The sequence below is a fragment of the Procambarus clarkii genome, chromosome 6 (genome assembly GCF_040958095.1).
Source record: "Procambarus clarkii isolate CNS0578487 chromosome 6, FALCON_Pclarkii_2.0, whole genome shotgun sequence".
Taxonomy (NCBI): domain Eukaryota; kingdom Metazoa; phylum Arthropoda; class Malacostraca; order Decapoda; family Cambaridae; genus Procambarus; species Procambarus clarkii.
In genome coordinates this window covers 32,238,038-32,255,733 of record NC_091155.1, presented here as the reverse complement: position 1 = coordinate 32,255,733, position 17,696 = coordinate 32,238,038, and the positions used below count along the sequence as shown (strand labels likewise).

The 17,696-nt window shown below is 46.9% G+C and overlaps 1 protein-coding gene across 5 annotated transcripts in view; it reads right to left on the bottom strand.

Annotated features, from left to right (window-relative positions):
- Window positions 1–291: 291 nt before the first annotated feature.
- LOC123753957 (mucin-19) overlaps window positions 292–17,696 on the bottom strand; it is a 30,287-nt gene continuing 12,882 nt past the window's right edge. The window contains exons 5-8 of one of the 5 annotated variants that reach the window (XM_069307982.1): window positions 11,558–11,679; window positions 9,303–10,493; window positions 919–2,736; window positions 292–876 (exon numbers count right to left, since the gene is read on the bottom strand). In XM_069307982.1, coding sequence (XP_069164083.1) covers window positions 598–876; window positions 919–2,736; window positions 9,303–10,493; window positions 11,558–11,679 — 3,410 coding nt within the window. In that variant the 3' untranslated portion in view covers window positions 292–597. Of the gene's footprint in view, window positions 2,737–9,302; window positions 10,494–11,557; window positions 11,680–17,696 lie in introns of all 5 variants that reach the window. The other 4 variants (XM_069307988.1, XM_069307976.1, XM_069307992.1 and 1 more) reach the window with 4 other exon arrangements.

The window sequence follows — 17,696 nt, the reverse complement described above, 5'->3', positions numbered from 1 at the left end:
ATAGGAGAAGAGGGGGGAGGAGAACGAAACAGAAGGAAAAGGTGCTCAGCACAATTGGAGAGGACGGCAGCAGGCGCACAAGGCTAGAAAAGGACAGAGGACTGTCCCACGGAGCATCACACTCCGGCAGCCGCCCACAAGCCCCCCCTCACGGCATCAACGAGCTGAGCGGGGAGGGGGGCACCACGAGCGTAGCTCTCATCCTGTAACTACACTTAGGTAATTACACTTAGGTAATTACACTTGGGTAATTACCAAGCCACCAACGGGCCGGACAGGGAGGGGGGATGCAATAATCAAAACTTTATTTACATTATATATATTACAGCAAACTTTAAATATAAAAATATTTATTAGAAGTTGAAGAAAATTTTAATAAACCGATTTTTCATATTAACCTAAATTTTTTATAAAATTTAAATCTGTTCTAGTAGTAGGCCTACACTAGAACAAAATTTAATTTTGCATTTATTTATTTATATATACAAAAGTTCCTACATTCTTGTACTACATTGGTATATAGTTTACAATAATCTTAAATCCTACGTAATTGGTTCAGGAAGGTTCTTATCGGTTTTCACTAAAATTTAAAAAGTTTCAATTTTTCAACTTTGAGAACATAATTTGTGAAAGTACATCTATGCCAAAGGGCGCAGGCATATATTCCTCTAGGTTGTGTTTACCAATGGTGGTCCACATGCTTGTCGGCCGCGGCCGCGGCGTGGGAGTGAATAACGGTTCCGCATGTAAAACTTCAGAACTGGTGAGCGTGCTTCTATTATCTTCTGTTGACCATGCTGTTGCTGGTGCTGCTGCTACCCAATCTGGCTGTGGCACGGTGCTCCCAGTCGCACCCTCCATGCCCCAAGTCTCACCCTCCATGCCCCAAGTCTCACCCGTCGTGCTCCCAGTCTCAACCGCCGTGCTCCCAGTTTCAACCGCCGTGCTCCCAGTCTCAGCCGGCGTGCTCCCAGTCGCACCCTCCATGCCCCAAGTCTCAACCTCCATGCCCCAAGGCTCAACATCCATGCCCCAAGGCTCAACATCCATGCCCCAAGGCACAGCATCCATGAACAAAGTCTCACCCGCCGTGCTCCAAGTCTCACCCGCCGTGCTCCAAGTCTCACCCGCCGTGCTCCAAGTCTCACCCGCCGTGCTCCCAATCTCACCCGCCGTGCTCCCAATCTCACCCGCCGTGCCCCCAGTCTCACCCGCCGTGCCCCCAGTCTCACCCTCCTTGCTCCCAGTCACAGTCTCACTCTCCGTGCTCCAAGTCACAACCTCCGTACCCCCAATCTCACTCTCCGTGTTCCCAGTCTCACCCGCCGTGCCCCCAGTCTCACCCTCCTTGCTCCCAGTCACAGTCTCACTCTCCGTGCTCCCAGTCACACCCTCCGTGCTCCCAGTCTCACCCTCCGTGCTCCCAGTCACAACCTCCGTACCTCCAATCTCACCCTCCGTACCTACAATCTCACCCTCCGTACCTACAATCTCACCCTCCGTACCTACAATCTCACCCTCCGTACCTACAATCTCACCCTCCGTACCTACAATCTCACCCTCCGTACCTACAATCTCACCCTCCGTACCTACAATCTCACCCTCCGTACCTACAATCTCACCCTCCGTACCTACAATCTCACCCTCCGTACCTACAATCTCACCCTCCGTACCTACAATCTCACCCTCCGTACCTACAATCTCACCCTCCGTACCTACAATCTCACCCTCCGTACCTACAATCTCACCCTCCGTACCTACAATCTCACCCTCCGTGCCTACAATCTCACCCTCCGTGCCTACAATCTCACCCTCCGTGCCTACAATCTCACCCTCCGTGCCTACAATCTCACCCTCCGTGCCTACAATCTCACCCTCCGTGCCTACAATCTCACCCTCCGTGCCTACAATCTCACCCTCCGTGCCTACAATCTCACCCTCCGTGCCTACAATCTCACCCTCCGTGCCTACAATCTCACCCTCCGTGCCTACAATCTCACCCTCCGTGCCTACAATCTCACCCTCCGTGCCTACAATCTCACCCTCCGTGCCTACAATCTCACCCTCCGTGCCTACAATCTCACCCTCCGTGCCTACAATCTCACCCTCCGTGCCTACAATCTCACCCTCCGTGCTCCCAGTCACACCCTCCGTACCCCCAATCTCACCCTCCGTACCCCCAATCTCACCCTCCGTACCCCCAATCTCACCCTCCGTGCTCCCAGTCACAACCTCCGTGCTCCCAGTCACACCCTCGATGCCCCCAGTCTCACCCGCCGTGCTCCCAGTCACAACATCTACCATTGATGCAGCTCCCTTTTTCTCATAATTACCGGCCTCTGTTTCCACGGTTGTGGCGGTGGTGGAGCCATCCCTTGTGCCGTTAACCTTTACTTCTGTTCCTCGAGTGGTTCTTCTCATGCTAGTTTCAGTGGACCGATATATTTCTTTAGTTACATTAGTTCCCTCTGTTTTAGTCCCATTAGCTGTCCCAATTGTGCCGAATACTTCGGTTCTCTCATCCTTCAGAATACCGGGCGATGACGAAGGCGTCACGCTTGTGACCTCTTTCCGAGTTGAAAGTGTCGAAGTTTTACTCTTGGTCTTCTTGCCAGTCGTAGAGGGAGGGGGTGAAGTGGTGACTTTGGGTACCCGCTGAACAGCTCTCCCAGATGCCCATCTGAGGAGCGCCACGCTCTGCTGCGTCTCCACTGAGCCGACGACGGACTGCATCACCTGTGAGGAGTGAACACTTCCACAGTTTCTGTTCAATATTAAAACAATAGGGGCCTTAAATCTAGCACATTTGTGATTCTAATCTAATAGATTATATAAAGTAAAAAGCAAAACTGACAACTCTGCAACAAAACTAAACAGACAAAGTTTGCAAGCTTCCATTTTAATATTATACACGCATTAGCCATTAAGCAATCCTATATAAATATATCTGACAAAAATTATGCGTCATGTCATTAGCAGAGGTCACTAATATAACATATATCCAAGCTTTCCAGCTAAAAAAAAAAACTGAACGAAAATTATAAGGTTAAAACTTTGATCAGAGCATTTGCCGTTATTAAAATAAGTAATTATCGAAAGAAGGCACCAAACCGGGAAGACTATGTAGCACCATCAAATGTGCAGGATAATCAGAGGGCGCTAAATATCACTATGGATGCCAATACGAGAACTAAAGCGCACAAGGGGGAACTTCAAAAGGTATCTTACTCACCAAGGATGCTATCGAGGGACAAGTGACCACGAGGTACGAGCGGGTAGCAAGACACACTAACTTCCTGGAAGTCTAAGACATTCAACAAGGATATGCACGACAGTAAGAGGGACAATGCGGTTTGGACAATAAGGACCAAGGCAGCGGTCCATTAAGTGCCCACGAGTTAAACGCGCATGTCCAACCAGAGTAACCTCGTAACGCGCGTAACCTCACCAGAGCCGTTTCCCGCCGACGGTTATGGTGGTAAAAAGAAGGCCATGGCGACACTTCCCTTAAGAGCACGCAGCTTGTTACCAGTAACAGAAGACCAACGACCCTGCCAACGGGCAAGGACTGAGGAATGAATAACTGGGTAGAAGTCTGAATAAGGAACACCTTTATGCGAGACGAGACAAGTGCGGACAGCTTTCTTAGCGGCAGCGTCCGCACGCCAATTTAATAAACCAATATGCCTGGGAACCCTGCAAAAATACCAATGTCTTAAATCAGCTGGAGATAGACTGCGAATGTTTAATTTCGACTACCACAAGATGGACAGAATTAAAAAAAAAAATCTTAAAGAGTCGTGAGGGCACTGCGACAGTCTACTATAACAAGAGGAAGATTGACAACGAGAAAGCAGTTGAAGAGCATGCAAAATAAAGTCCTGCCGTGAAGATGCTAGTCTTGAGGCAGGCGACACATAGGTGTGGTTAGGAATAACAACGGTAGCCGACACCGTCTGCAGATTTGGACCCATCTGTGCAGACTGAAATGGAGCGGAAGTGTGAAGTGTTCAAGGAAAAGGCATTTTAGAAGTGTAGGAGGGGTAAAAGCTTTAAGTCACGAGGGTCAAAGTTTTAGAAAACTTGGAGAATCCTCCATGGGGAAAGAACGGAACGACACGAGAAATACTCCAAGAAAGACAATCTTGTAAGCGAGACAACCGTACAGAAAGAGGGAGGTGGTGAAGGGGAACCACAGGTACGCTAATGTACTTTGACAAAGGTCAAAGTACATTAGCGAGTTTTTTTTTTTTTTTTTTTTTTTTTTTTTTTTAGGGACTATGCAAGGTAGCGATCACGGCTGTCCTGGAGAGATATGACCCCAGTGTTTACATACAAGCTTAGGGTAGGAGTAACGAAAAGTACCAAAACCGAGGCGTAACCCAGTATGGTGAAGAGCCTCAAGACATCGAAGAGTAGGAGACGCAGGCGAGTATGCAGGGCAACTGTAATCGAGTTTAGACAGTACGAGAGAGGCATGTAAAGAGGAGACTGTGCCTATCCGCGCCCCAAGAAGTATGGGACAAGACCTTTAGTTAGTTAAAAGCCTTAGAGTATTCAACTCTTGAGGCAAGATATATGGGACGATCAAGATAAAACGAGTGTCAAAGATTAACCCCAAATGCTTAGCAGAATCTTTGTACACAAGGGGGATGATCATAAAGCAACAGAGGGACGAAGAACGACCTACTTCCAAGCAAGTCATAGCACAAGTTTCAGTTTGAGAGAACTAAGCTATGATTGGTGGCCCAAGACGACACGGCATCAATCTCAAGTTGAAACCACCGTTGAAGGAAAACAGAGTCATCACCTCGACAGCAAAGGGTAAGATTACTGTAAAGGGGTAAGAGTTGGGACAGAATATGGTATCTTAAGGTGGTGTCTTGCCTTTTCCAGGTCAAAGTACAGCAACAACGGAGGTCTTCACAGCAAAAGCAGTACGAATATAGACCTCCAAAGTTTACCAAGACATCAGTCGTGTTGCAGTACTTGCGAAAGTCAAATTGAGAAGGGGAGAGGTGGCGATAGTGTTCCAAGAACCACATCAGACGGACATTGACCATACGTTCAAAGAGTTTGCAAACAACTCATAAGGGCAATGGGGCAGAAGTCCTTTGGGGATGTTCCTAGAGACCCTGGTTTCCGAATAGGAACAACCGTCCTGAGCCAGGCCTCAAGGATTGACAACGGCTCCCACATACGTTATACACATACAGTAAATACTGAAACGCGCATGGAGATGGCGGAGCATCTATGAATGTCATCTGAGCCCGCTGCCGTAGAACCGGAAGCCAGAGACGAGTGCAAAAACCTAAGGGATAAGATTCAAGAAGGGGTTTACGAATAAGAAAAGATTGAGGAAGATGAGAACCGGAGCTAACAGTCAAAAAGTGGGAACCCAGTTCGATTGCGACCGAGACTGGATCCACCACAATAGAACCACGAATGTAAAGGACTGGAGAAACATCTGGAACAAGCTTACCCACTATCTTGCGAATTTTCTTCCAGATCTGGGGCAGAGGAGTATCGGTCGTAATGGCGGAGACGAGATTTCCAACTTTCATGTTTAGCTGTACGGATGGTCCTATGGGCCACCGCACTCCTTCCAAAACAATAAAAGAATCGGCCGTCTGTCTGCGTCAGTGTTTCTTCCATACTGCATGCTCACAGCAGACAGACCGAGCAGTCTACAGTCCGCCAGGCAACGCACTTCCGCGTGCTCCGGGAGGTAGAGCGAGGAATAGAGTGAAGGGCAGTCTAATACGGTGTCAGGAAAAAGGATGGGGGGGGGGTGGGGCCACGAGAGAGAGGCAGAGCGGAGAGGTCAGAGTAGCATGGAGGTGAATAGATTCCAGTCAGCCTTGGGGAAACTGCTACCTAGGGAAGGAGGTGAGTGAAAGGAGAAAGGTGACCAGGATGGAAAATGGTTACTTATGAAAGTAATCAAGAACCCACCATGTGAAATCTAAAAGAGAAGATGAACAGTGATCAAGAAGAGGGCACGAGTGTGGGAGACAACACGAGTAGGTTCACCAGAAGTCAGAAGAGAAAAGAGGACAAATGGTTCGGGAAGGCGACCACGGGTGTTTGTCAGTGGATATGCCGACAATTAAAAATCACCCAACAGGACCACAGACTCTGGTAAGGAATCCAACAGGTGTTTAAGATTATCAAGAGAAAATGGGACATTAGGAGAGAGATAAATGGAACAAACAGTACAAGGAAGATATAAAGGCAAAGAACACTAATACCAAGGAAGATCAGGGTCTGTGAAATCGGGGCATAGGGAAATCTAGCAAGGACGAAGGAGTCAGGGAAGCGGGAGGATGGACCAGAGGCGGGCTGACAGAACCCAGATTGGGAGAAAACATTGGAGAGGGGCAGTGAAGAGAATTAAGGGACGGGGGGGGGGCGCCAAACACATCAAGGGTAGCAAATGAAAGTGAATCGAGGACCAAGGGAACCTACATAGCTGCGACAGGGGACTACCACCGAAATGTGAGGGGACGCAGAGATAGAGTCGGAAGGTGAGGAAGAGGAGAGGAGAGGAGCCAGGCTTACGTTTCTGACTTAAGGAGATAGGGTTACCAGCAAGAACGTACTGGGCGACAGCCTCCGAAGTCTCAACAGAATGAGAACGATCAACATTAAGAGTGCTGGGAGGAGGTTGGACAACAGCCTTGACAGATAGGCAGGAAGGGAGGGAAGCCAAATGACGCAGGGGATGGGCAATAAGAAGGATGAGGGGGAGGGAGAAGGGAAAGGGCACAGGAGACTGGGAAGGAAACACTAGACAGAGAACCAGGAGGAAGACCCTCTGGTTCAGAATGTGAAGGAGCAGGTGAGGTGTTAGTGGGGGTGTCCGGGTCCAAGGCCTGGTTACGGGACTGAGAAAGAGGAAAATGACAAGTGGAACGCAACACACGAGCGCAAGACTTTACAGCAAAAGAGGGGAGTGCGTACTTTGTGTCTCGCCTCTGGAAAAGACAAACTATCGCGGTGTTTCAAATTGAGGATGGCTTCTTCAAATTTGTAGTGCACACATGTGAGGGAGAAGGCAAGATGGGCGTCACCATAATTGATGCAGTGAACTTGGGAAGAAGAGCACCGTCTTGGAGTGATGCGAGTCTCCACACAAGGAGCATAGACTCGCACCGTACTTGTGCATTTGAGGGCACCATGCCCAAATTTCCATAACCTATTGCAGAGGCGAGGAGAGGAAAATGTACTCCTGAACAGAGAATCTGGCACCAGCAAGAATTATGGAAAACAGAAGGGACCTATCAAAAATAATTTTCACGACTCACAGGCTGGCTGACGTTCACTCGACAAGAGGGTTGAGTGAACGTATCAACCTGGAGGATAAAATGGCCTTGAACTTCAAGCACATTTTTAATATCCTCGTGGCAGTCTTTCGGTCCTCTAACCAGTCGCAACATAGTGAGGGAGAACTGTCAATGCTGGCATTTAACCTGGCATTTTAATGAGATCCTAAAAGGGGTCTCCTCAATGCAGAGCAACGAGGCCAAGCAGGCAGCTGCTTCCTGAGAAAGGGCTGTGGAGGGAGAAATCATCAGGACATGTTGAATCAACATGATTTAAATCCAAATGTTTAGACCATGTAACAGGATCAAACAAAGCTTGAAAGAAGAACTGGAAGGAATCGTTGGGGTGCGGAGGGAACGGCACCGAGCACCCCCAGTAAGAGGGGGTGGGGGTAAAAGACAGTTGTCAATGAGAGAAGGAGCCACGCCAGATGAGGTAGCCATCACTGGGGGCTAGGGGCTCAAGCCCGCCACACATTTGGGAGGGGAGCAGAGAGGGGTGGTCAGGAGGGTAAAAGAGGCAGTTTGGTCTGGGCCCAATGTAGCGGGGGATACAAAGCCCGGCCTTCCATTACAGCCCAACTCAGGTGCCTGGTCACCCACCCCATGAGACTGAGAAGTTAGGTCAGTCATCAGCTTATGAACAAAAAAATTCATCCACGAATAAACCCTCATACTCACCATGGCACCACTATTAGGGGATAGGACACCCGGCAAGATGCCCCCCCCCCCAGGGGTGCATCGTAGGTATACGCCCCGCAATCGCCACAAGAACCGTCAGTCCGTCGAGATCGGGTTCAGCAACGAAGGCAAAGATTAACAGTAAAAGCGTCCTTTGCTCAAACCGTCGGGTAACAGTTATATGGACTAGTGCGCGCCTCCCCAAACACCCGGGTGTCAAAACAGAAGTAGTCTGAAAGAGTAATCAAGAATGGCAAAAATTCTGCGGGAAATGACAATCAGAAAGGAGACTAGTAGGGAGGAAAAATTAAGCACAAGGAAGAAGGAAAGGTATCCAGCACAATTAGTGAAGACGGCAGCAGGTGCACAAGGCTTCAAGAGGACAGAGGACCGTACCACGGAGCATCACACCTGGCAGCCGCCCACCAAGCCCCCTCACGACGACATCGGGCAGGAAAGGGAGGCGTGTCATTAACAAAAGAAGGCACCAAGCTGGGAAGACCGTTTAGCACTAACGTAGAACAGCGAGTCAAGAATGTTGCTTGTGACACGTGTTGCTTGTGACACGTGGCACTTTAAGAAGCACCATGGGAGGCTTGTTAGAACATACTAGTCTGGGTCTGTTTAAATCTCTCCTCATTGTCCAATCTTGTTTAAACTTGTTAAACCTTTTGTTCTATGAGGCAGCCCATTTTTCTTAACCATATTTCTAAACCAATTCTTCCCAATATCTAAACTTATTTACCTATCAAAATATTGTAAACATTTAATGGCAATAGTTAAATGACGAAGAAATTCTTATAGAAGATAATACATGTATAAATTTATTGTAACGTTCACTTTCCAGATCGTGAAATTAAATAGGAAAGCGGTAATTTGTCAATATCAAGGCGTATCATTGCTTCACTAGTTGCCACATCTTGATACAAATGGGATTTCAGGTAAAACAAAGTAATGACATTGCAAACCGTTTACACTTCAGGAATTCCCAGCCAATATTATCAAGAATCTAAAAAAAAAAACAGGAATTTAGGAGAATTCTTGATCACGTACAGTAATTCATAATATAGATGCATCAGCGTCTCCAAGCAATGGGTTTGAATAACAACCCAAGTATCAAGTAAAAGATTTAACCGGAAAATATGGACAAGGAAAACGGGCCAAGAACCCACTGGCTGTCAGCAAAATTCAAATAGAATCTAGTACAGGCAGGAGTTAAGAGTGATTCCACTTAAAGTTTCTCGCAGATTTAAAAAAAAAAAAAACTTACACATTTCCTAATATGAAAATCTTTACCTTATCAAGCTGTGCCAAGTGGTCCTTGACGAGGGTGGCCGCCTTGACGCTGACCATCACTATCTTGGCCAGGGTTCCGTCCAGGAGGTCAGCGTGGAGGTCCACCCGGTAGCAGCTGCATATCGCCGTGACCAGAACCCCAGCTAAGGAAGCCATGTTATCCTCCACACCAGACGCCCACGCAATATCTTCGGTCAAACTCAACTGAGGGATATTCTCTGGCACCGTGCAAGAGGAATCTTGCCACATCTCTTGCAAAATATAATTCGCAATTAAAGTAACGGAATGACCTTTCAATTTGTTTGAAAGACTTATGTGCAAAGGATCATAATTATCTCTCTCGGTTATTATATTATCCGTCATCTTTAATTTTTTGTGCCAATTTCCTTCCTTGCTGACAATGAGAGGCGCCGCCTCGCCACTGCTGTCTGCTCCATCTGGTACATGCAAAGATGGCAAAGGCGCTTTCTCATGTGCCATATTTACTAAATCTCTTATAATTTTTAATTTCTCTATATTAATATTCATCATCTGTACAATCATTGCCCGAGTTTCTGGCGTCGGGGAAGAGGGATTTGGCGCGTTTAGCACTAGTGGTGCAATGTTGACGGGCATCTTTGTTGATAGTTCATCTTCCCGAATAAATTTATCAGTTTTAACAGTATCTGAATTCTTGAGATACTGTTCAAAGTCGCCAACGGTGAAGTAAGCACTATCTTCCAGATCTTCAGTAGGTTTATGTCTCGTCATCTCCAGATTATAGGGGTCAGACTCGTGGGTTGTATAATCAGTAGCCACAGTGTGTGGGGTGGTCACCGGGTCACCAGCAGGCTCATCATCATGGGTAACGCCGCCCGCCAAACCATTCGTTGCTACGCTTGACGTTACCAGTTTATTTCCATGCGTGTTGGGCGATGGTTCGCTGAGCGAGGGAGACGACCTAAACAATTGGTTTATCCAAGAACTTATATCCGAGATCTGAAACAGTGAGGGCAGATCTTCCCAAGATTGTCCTTCGGTAATAATAGTTGTGGCAGCGTCGTCGTCTTCCTGTGTTACAGTCTCTAATTCAGACTTTGGGTCTTTACCAGACACACGACACTGACACCCACTTGGTACCAAGGCCTTCACCAGTCTCAGTACACTGGAATTTAACGGGTCTTCGGCATACAGATCTTGCATTTTCATTTTCTAGAAATAAAAACTTTTAGTTAACACAACAAATAACTAAAATAGATTTGTAGTTTCAAGTTCAGTCTGACTTGTAAAGTATCACTATGCATGTACATCAATACAATACGGGAGGAGGGGGGGGGGGGGTTACATTCTAGGTATATAAATGTATACCGGTACTTTATAAATTTAAGTCTGGATAAAAAAAATCTCTTTAAATATTCCATTATTATTCACACGTATCAATGGCGCATCCGTTTTTTTTATTATCTATGGTTGTAGGCCAGACGCTCGGGGCTGGCCTCCAGCAACCTCCCACATTAAGCATGTTGGGTATTGGTGTCACAGGCCAGTCGGGTTCGGCTCTGTTTCGACTTAAAATATTGACATCTAAAAACACCCCCCCCCCCTCCCCCTCCTTTACCCGATTTTAAGCGACATTCGTTTTGTTAACACATTTATTTAGCAGCGAGTTTCTACATATTTTGAAGGGGAGGGGGGGGGGGGAATGAGGAGGTCGGGAAGGAGACTGAGCGAGGGAGAGGCTTTGAGAGACCGGGTTACCCCTCCAATACTCTTATAAACCAGCATGTAACATTATACCTACATCTGAAGCTCTATGCTAGAACTGCTAATAATCCGGGTCTTGCAAAATTATATAAAACAATTTTCAGGCGAAAACCTGTCTGAAACTACTGATGTTATCCTAACCGAGCCCACGTTAATATTTAGAATAGGCTAAATATTTTACACAATCACACTATTGACAAGTGTCAAGATTAAGACACTTGTACAGTATGGAAATGTGATCGTTTTTCTAAATAGTTTAAAAAGACTAGTGCACATTTGAAATCATTGATCAAAAAGGCCTCGCCTGAATGTTATCACTTTCTCTATAACTTTATTTAGTTAAGTGTTGTATCGCCATTATGTGTTGTCCCCGTTGTAAATTTGGTATGAATTTTAAGGAGTCAGAATTATCAAGGCCGTGAAGGTCACCAAAATATTTATATTCACGGAGAAACCAACTCTCCACTTTTACCAATATAAAATTTTGTGCTGGCAGCTAAACGTGACGTTACCTGGAAGCATTCTACTGTCTCCGAGCGAGGGCCAGGGAGGGAGCAGGTGTGCTGTGTACAAAAACCCGCCAAGACAGGTTGCATATACCCATGTATGTCTTGCACCACTGTGAAGTTCTCTCCTGCAACGGTGTTATCACGTTACTGCAATGGAACTAAATTATCAAGGCAATAACATATTGAAACCAGAGAAATAAAGGCAAACCCATTGATTAAGACATGGGACAAGCATCATTATCTTTATAGGAATAAGTAAAGCAAGACCAATTATATCTATATCTAAATAAGAACCTTACCTGGCCTCATTCTCAGCTTAACCTGTCAAGGCTAAAACAAGACTGTAGGTAATTAAATGTGTAATGGAACAGTTTCATATGGAAGACGATACATAGGAAAGGTTCAGGTTAGGTCTGTGCAGTCTGAAAAATCTAGTAGAATAGTCAGAAGATTCTAAAGAGCAGGTATATATATATATATATATATATATATATATATATATATATATGCATTTTAGAGTTTACGTTAGAGATGATACAGATGGATATGATAGAGCTGCATAAAGACTAAGGTGCAAAGGCAATCCGTCCCATGTCTATCTTCATTCAATCCAGCAGTCGACCCCACAGACGCGTTCAAAATACGAATTCTCACAAATAGTTATATATAATAGCATGCTGTGCATATTTAGGTCTAGGGAGACCCGGGTCTCCACACAACAGTCACATTGACACACCGCACTTGTGCACCTGAAGGGATCATGGCCAAATCTCCAGCACCTATTGCAGAGCCTAGGAGATGGAATGTTCTACTGAACAGAACATCTGACACCAACAGGAATGATGGAAGATACCTATCTAAAGTGACCGTCACAACGCGAAGAGGCTGACGACGACCACCACCACCGCGAGGAGGTCGAGTGAACGTATTAATCTGGAGGATAGAATGACCTTGGGCCTCAAGGATTTAGCTAATGTCCTCGTGGCAGTCTTTCAGTTCTCTATCACCTGTCACAACATTGTGCGGGAGAACTGTGCCAATGCTGGCATTTAACCGAGCATTTTTAGAGATCCAAACAGGGGTCTCCCCAATTGAGGACAACAAGAGTAAGTAGGCAGCCGCTTCCTAAGAAGGGGCGGCAACAGGGGTATCAGTGCGGGTGGGGTTAAAAGTGACCGTTTCCACCGAATCAACGAGGTGTTTATGGAGAAATAACCAGGACTAGGAGGAGCCAACATAACCGAGATCAAAATAATTAGTCCACGTGGCAGGACCAAACCAAACAAGGAATGTAGTAGAATGGAGAAGGAATCGTGCGAGTGCCGAGGCGACAACGCCGAGCACCCCCCCCTACCCCAGTAAGAGGGGGTAAAGGACGCAGTTGTTCAAGCACGTTTGAGAAAATACACCTTAAAAGGGATAGATACATCTGGTGATGAGGCGGTCACCACTGGGGGCTTGGGGATCAACCCTGCCACAGAGGTGGGAGGGGAGCAGCGAGTCTGAAGCACAGGGCTCAAAGTAGCGGGGGCTAGAGCCCAACCTTCCAGGACTGACTTTGGGGCCTGGTCGCCCACCCCAGGAGCCTGGGAAGTTAAATGAGGGTCAGTGAATGGCATAACAAACCGGTAAAAAGTTTGTCTACGAATAAGCCCCCATACCCACCATGGAGCCATAATTGGAGGATAGGACACCAGACAAGACGGGCCCCGGACCCCGCCGGCCCCCGCCGCCCCCCTCCTTTCAGGGGTGCATCGTGAGTATACTCCCCGCAATCGTCATTTTAAGAGTAGTCAGTCCGAGATTAGGCTCAGCAACGAAGGCAAAGATTTACGATAAAGTGTGTCTTCGCTCGACAACGTCGGGTACCACAGTTCTACGGGTGAGTGTGTGCCTTTCCAAACACTATTCCTCAAAAGGAGGCTCCTGTTTTGACGCCTCCCCGGGCGTCAAAACAAAAAAAAAACACCGAAAAAGAAATATCGACATCAGCATCACACTTCGGCAGCCAAGCCCCCTCACGACGGCAACGGGCTGGAAAGGGAGGGAGTTACTACATAAAAACGGACTGGTACTAGGTAACATTTGGTAACGGCTAGTTCTAGGTCATCTTTCAGTGACTGACCTAGAGAAAACTAAGGAAAGTGCCGCCTTTCAAATGTGGTTCCCTCCTAACCGCTCCACAAATTCCGGCTGTCCAAGCCTACAGTGTGGGCTCCTGTATCAGGTTAGGTCCACGTCGGTATTTGAACGTTTCTCTGAAGTGCCAGCCAGTTCCTCCATTGTTAGGTTGTGGGCGCCAGGTTCCAGACCTGCTCAGACGAATTGGTCCTTTATGGATTTCTCTCTCCTCCATTCAATCATCTGTGGGTCTTGTGGGAAGTTCACCCAGGAGGGGTGTTCACCGTATGTCTGCCTCATCCAGATCCACATGTCCGAGAGCTTCCGCCGCAGATTACCCGCGAGACCAGGAAAAAATAAGGTCGAGAGACTACCCTTTATCCTCCACTCGAGGGGCTGGGGGCTGGAGCAGCTGTATTCTAGTCCTCCCTCGTAGTTTCTCCTGGGCATGTTTCAGCATTTCCTCTGGGTATATTCCTAAACATCTCCCAAAGGTCGTCTAATTGTGGGTAGAGGGTTTCGTCTCTACTGTTTATCCTCCATAGCGTAACCCTAAAGAAAAAGGTACATTTCTTTAGGGCTAGCGGTTAGCATGAATCTAACTTCAGATGTGTGAAGGTTCGTCGGCTTATAATAGTAGGCCTTAGTGTGTAGTGCCTGGTTGTCGTCCTCGTATACTGTGGTGTCCAGGAAATTTATCGTGGTATCGCTGTGCTCTAGGTCTAGGGTAAACCGTTTCCATGGACTTTTGGTCCAGGAGAGAGAGAAAAAAAAATTCGTGGGGTCCCCCCCCCCTCCACCTACCATAATTCCAAAAAAATTATTACACATCCATGTATATGTATATAATATATAATAAAAAAAATAATAGGGGTGGTAGGAGAGGAAAAGATTAAAGTATTCAGTGAGAATCCACAAGGTCTTCTCTTAACACTATTTTCTTCTTCGAGGATGTGGGTCCCTTTAATTAAACCAGTGGTGGTACCCCTAAATTATAAATATAATATATAATATATATTATAATTATATATAATATATAAATATATATTATATATATTATATACAATGACTTTTTTGGAATTATGGTAGATGAGGTCTGTTATACCACACGTTTCCTCGAAATCTTATTTCTTGATGGGTTTACCCACCCAGCTCTGAATCTGTCGATTGTCCTGCCCTCCCTGGCTTGCCCTCGAGTCATCTCTTTGGCGTGCTCGTCTCAATGGGCTGCTCCTTCGGTTTAGTTCTGTGGCCTGGTTGGGGTTCGTAGGTTTAAGGGGGGGGGGCATATTGTCGAGTGTCCATTTCTTGATACTAGCCATTTCGTAGGCTAGTATCATCGTCATCCGGTAGCTCGAGTACCGACCTGGGGTCTGCCTGGGCTTCTTACTGCTGAGGATGTTGGTTCACAAGTTGCCCTTGGTTCAGCGCCCTGTTGACAGCGTTCAACAGGCTCTGCATTGTACCTTCTTGGAGGTTCGAGAAAAACTAGTTTTACTTGTGCGACGTTTGCCCTTATCTCATGAGGCGTCCGTCGTAGGGTCTTTCCAGGTCACACAGATCACAGTAACGTGATGCATCAAATAACCAAATCCACAAGGGCCGTGACGAGGATTCGAACCTGCGTCCGGGAGCATCCCAGACACTGCCTTAATCGACTGAGCTACGACAGGGTAAAAGGGTTGAAATCGAAGTTCAGGAGAACTTACTGGATCCCGTAGCCTCTCCAAGGCACAAACCGAAGAAGAGGGAGAACGGCCTATTGACATAGCTCGGGTGCAGGGGGGGGGGGGTTGTGTAAAAGCCTGGTTTGTGCCTCGGAGAGGCTACGGGATCCAGTAAGTTCTCCTGAACTTCGATTTCAACCCTTTTACCCTGTCGTAGCTCAGTCGATTAAGGCAGTGTCTGGGATGCTCCCGGACGCAGGTTCGAATCCTCGTCACTGCCCTTGTGGATTTGTTCTTCCCAGATGTCTCCGCTTCAGGGCCATCTTCCGTCAAAAAACCTTCCCATAGGGTGGTCTAGCTGCTTCTCGTCTCTACCTTTCATTAGGAGGGGGGCTACAATGTGCTCAATTTTGGTCATTTCCCTTGGGTGGGGAGGTAGCAGAAGAGCAGCGCCATGGACGCTCTAGCTTGTGTTAAGTTTACCCTATTAATGAAACTGCCGAGGCCTGGCAGGATCGGGAGACCTACAGAAAAAGTTGAAAACGTAGCTGCAGGGCCAGGTGGTCCGGGACTATTTCTAGTCTGGTTAAGCACTGAATGTGAGCGAGCGAATGTCGTTTAGGTACTATGGTCGTAAAGATTAGTTTTACGAGCGCTATAATCTCAGTTTCCTCTGGCAGGAAGAAACTGTAGACTTCAAAACGGGTCTCCTTTCCATGATTGTATGTACTTGTTATGTTATGACGTATACTTTGAGTAGGTTCTCTGGGCAAGGGAAGAAGGGGAGGTACATCAATGTAGTTAAGCCTGCCCCTGTCCAGACCCGCCTGTGTCTCCAGACACCGTGTAGGGTGCCTGCCGGGAGCAGTGGACCTTACTAGTACCTGAGCAGGGTTTCTTAGTCCGTTGTCTCACTTCTCCCGAGTCGTGGGAGAGAATCCTTGAGGGCTTCAATCACGTCTAGTAGGAATTCAGAGACTGCTGTATGAGGGTCAGTTTGTCGTTTAGCCTTCGAGGTCGAGCGTTAATTCGGCGAAGGTGCACGTTCCCTCTTCGTCCTTGATGCGTCGCTCTCCATGTTGCCCAGATTGGTGGCTTCACAATTCATAAAAAAAAAAATACACACTTGACACGGAATTGGGGCGGGGGGGGGGGGGGGAGAGAGAAAGCGTTTATAGGTTTGTTCTTCCGTTTTTGGCTTCTAATTGTGTGAGAAACGTTGAGGAGAAACCAAAGAATGATATTCCTATCAGAAACGATTCCGAGTCCCGCTCACTCCAAGAGGAGGCCCGCTCACTCCAAGAGGAGGCCCGCTCACTCCAAGAGGAGGATCAGGGGAAAAAGTACTGCCTTAACTGGGTGAAAGCTTTTATTTGCCCAGAGTTTCGCCCTTCAGAATCCCCTCCCCCCCCCCCCTGGTTAGAGGAGAGGGAACAACCCGTCTTCATAAACAAAGGCCAAAGTCTATGGCCATGAACCTGCCCATTATCTCGGACCAAATCCATTCCATCCATCCCCAAAGAAGCATTAGAAAATTGTAACATTCTGTTCATTCAAGAGGAATTTTCAAATATAAATTGATAATGTTACATATATTAGTATGTTTAGGCATTAGGTTAGGTGTTTAGGTTCTGTTTGACAATTATTTGTAATTGTAGCACGTGGGTGAAGTATTTACAGCGTTGTGGTTCTAACAAAAGTCGTCAGCGAAGAACTTGTTTTGGACGTCATCAGTTGCGAGTCTTGTAAACCGTTTTTTTTTTCATTTATAAACAGCTGGGGGTTGGCGGGTTCACGGAATGGACTTTAGCCTTTATGAGGACATGCTGACCCGCCAAACCATATTTATGGATGAAAAGTGGTTTACACACGACTCGACTGATGACGTCCGAACACTTCCGGAACAAGTTCTTCGCTGACTACTTTTGTTCGAACCACAATGCTGTAAATACTTCACCCACGTGCTACAATTACAAATAATTGCCAACAGAACCAGAACACCTAAACTAACCAATGTCTAAATATACTCAAAATGCTAATATGTAACTATCAATTTATATATATATCATTCAAGCATACCTGGAGAGGGTTTCTTGAGTTGTTCTACTCTGGAGCCCGGCCTGAGGCCAGGCTAGACTTGTGATAACTTGGTCCAACAGGCGACGTCACCAACACGTCATGAGACCTAGACGTGTCGATCATTACCACGATCATACGAAACGACGTTGGACTTTATTTACACACTACGAGGACCAGGCGTCTCCATTACGACGTGACGTACGACGCGACATACGTCACGAGGCCCAAGCGTCTCCGTCATTTGCCTGCTCGTGTTACCAGCGTTCCTGCCTTAA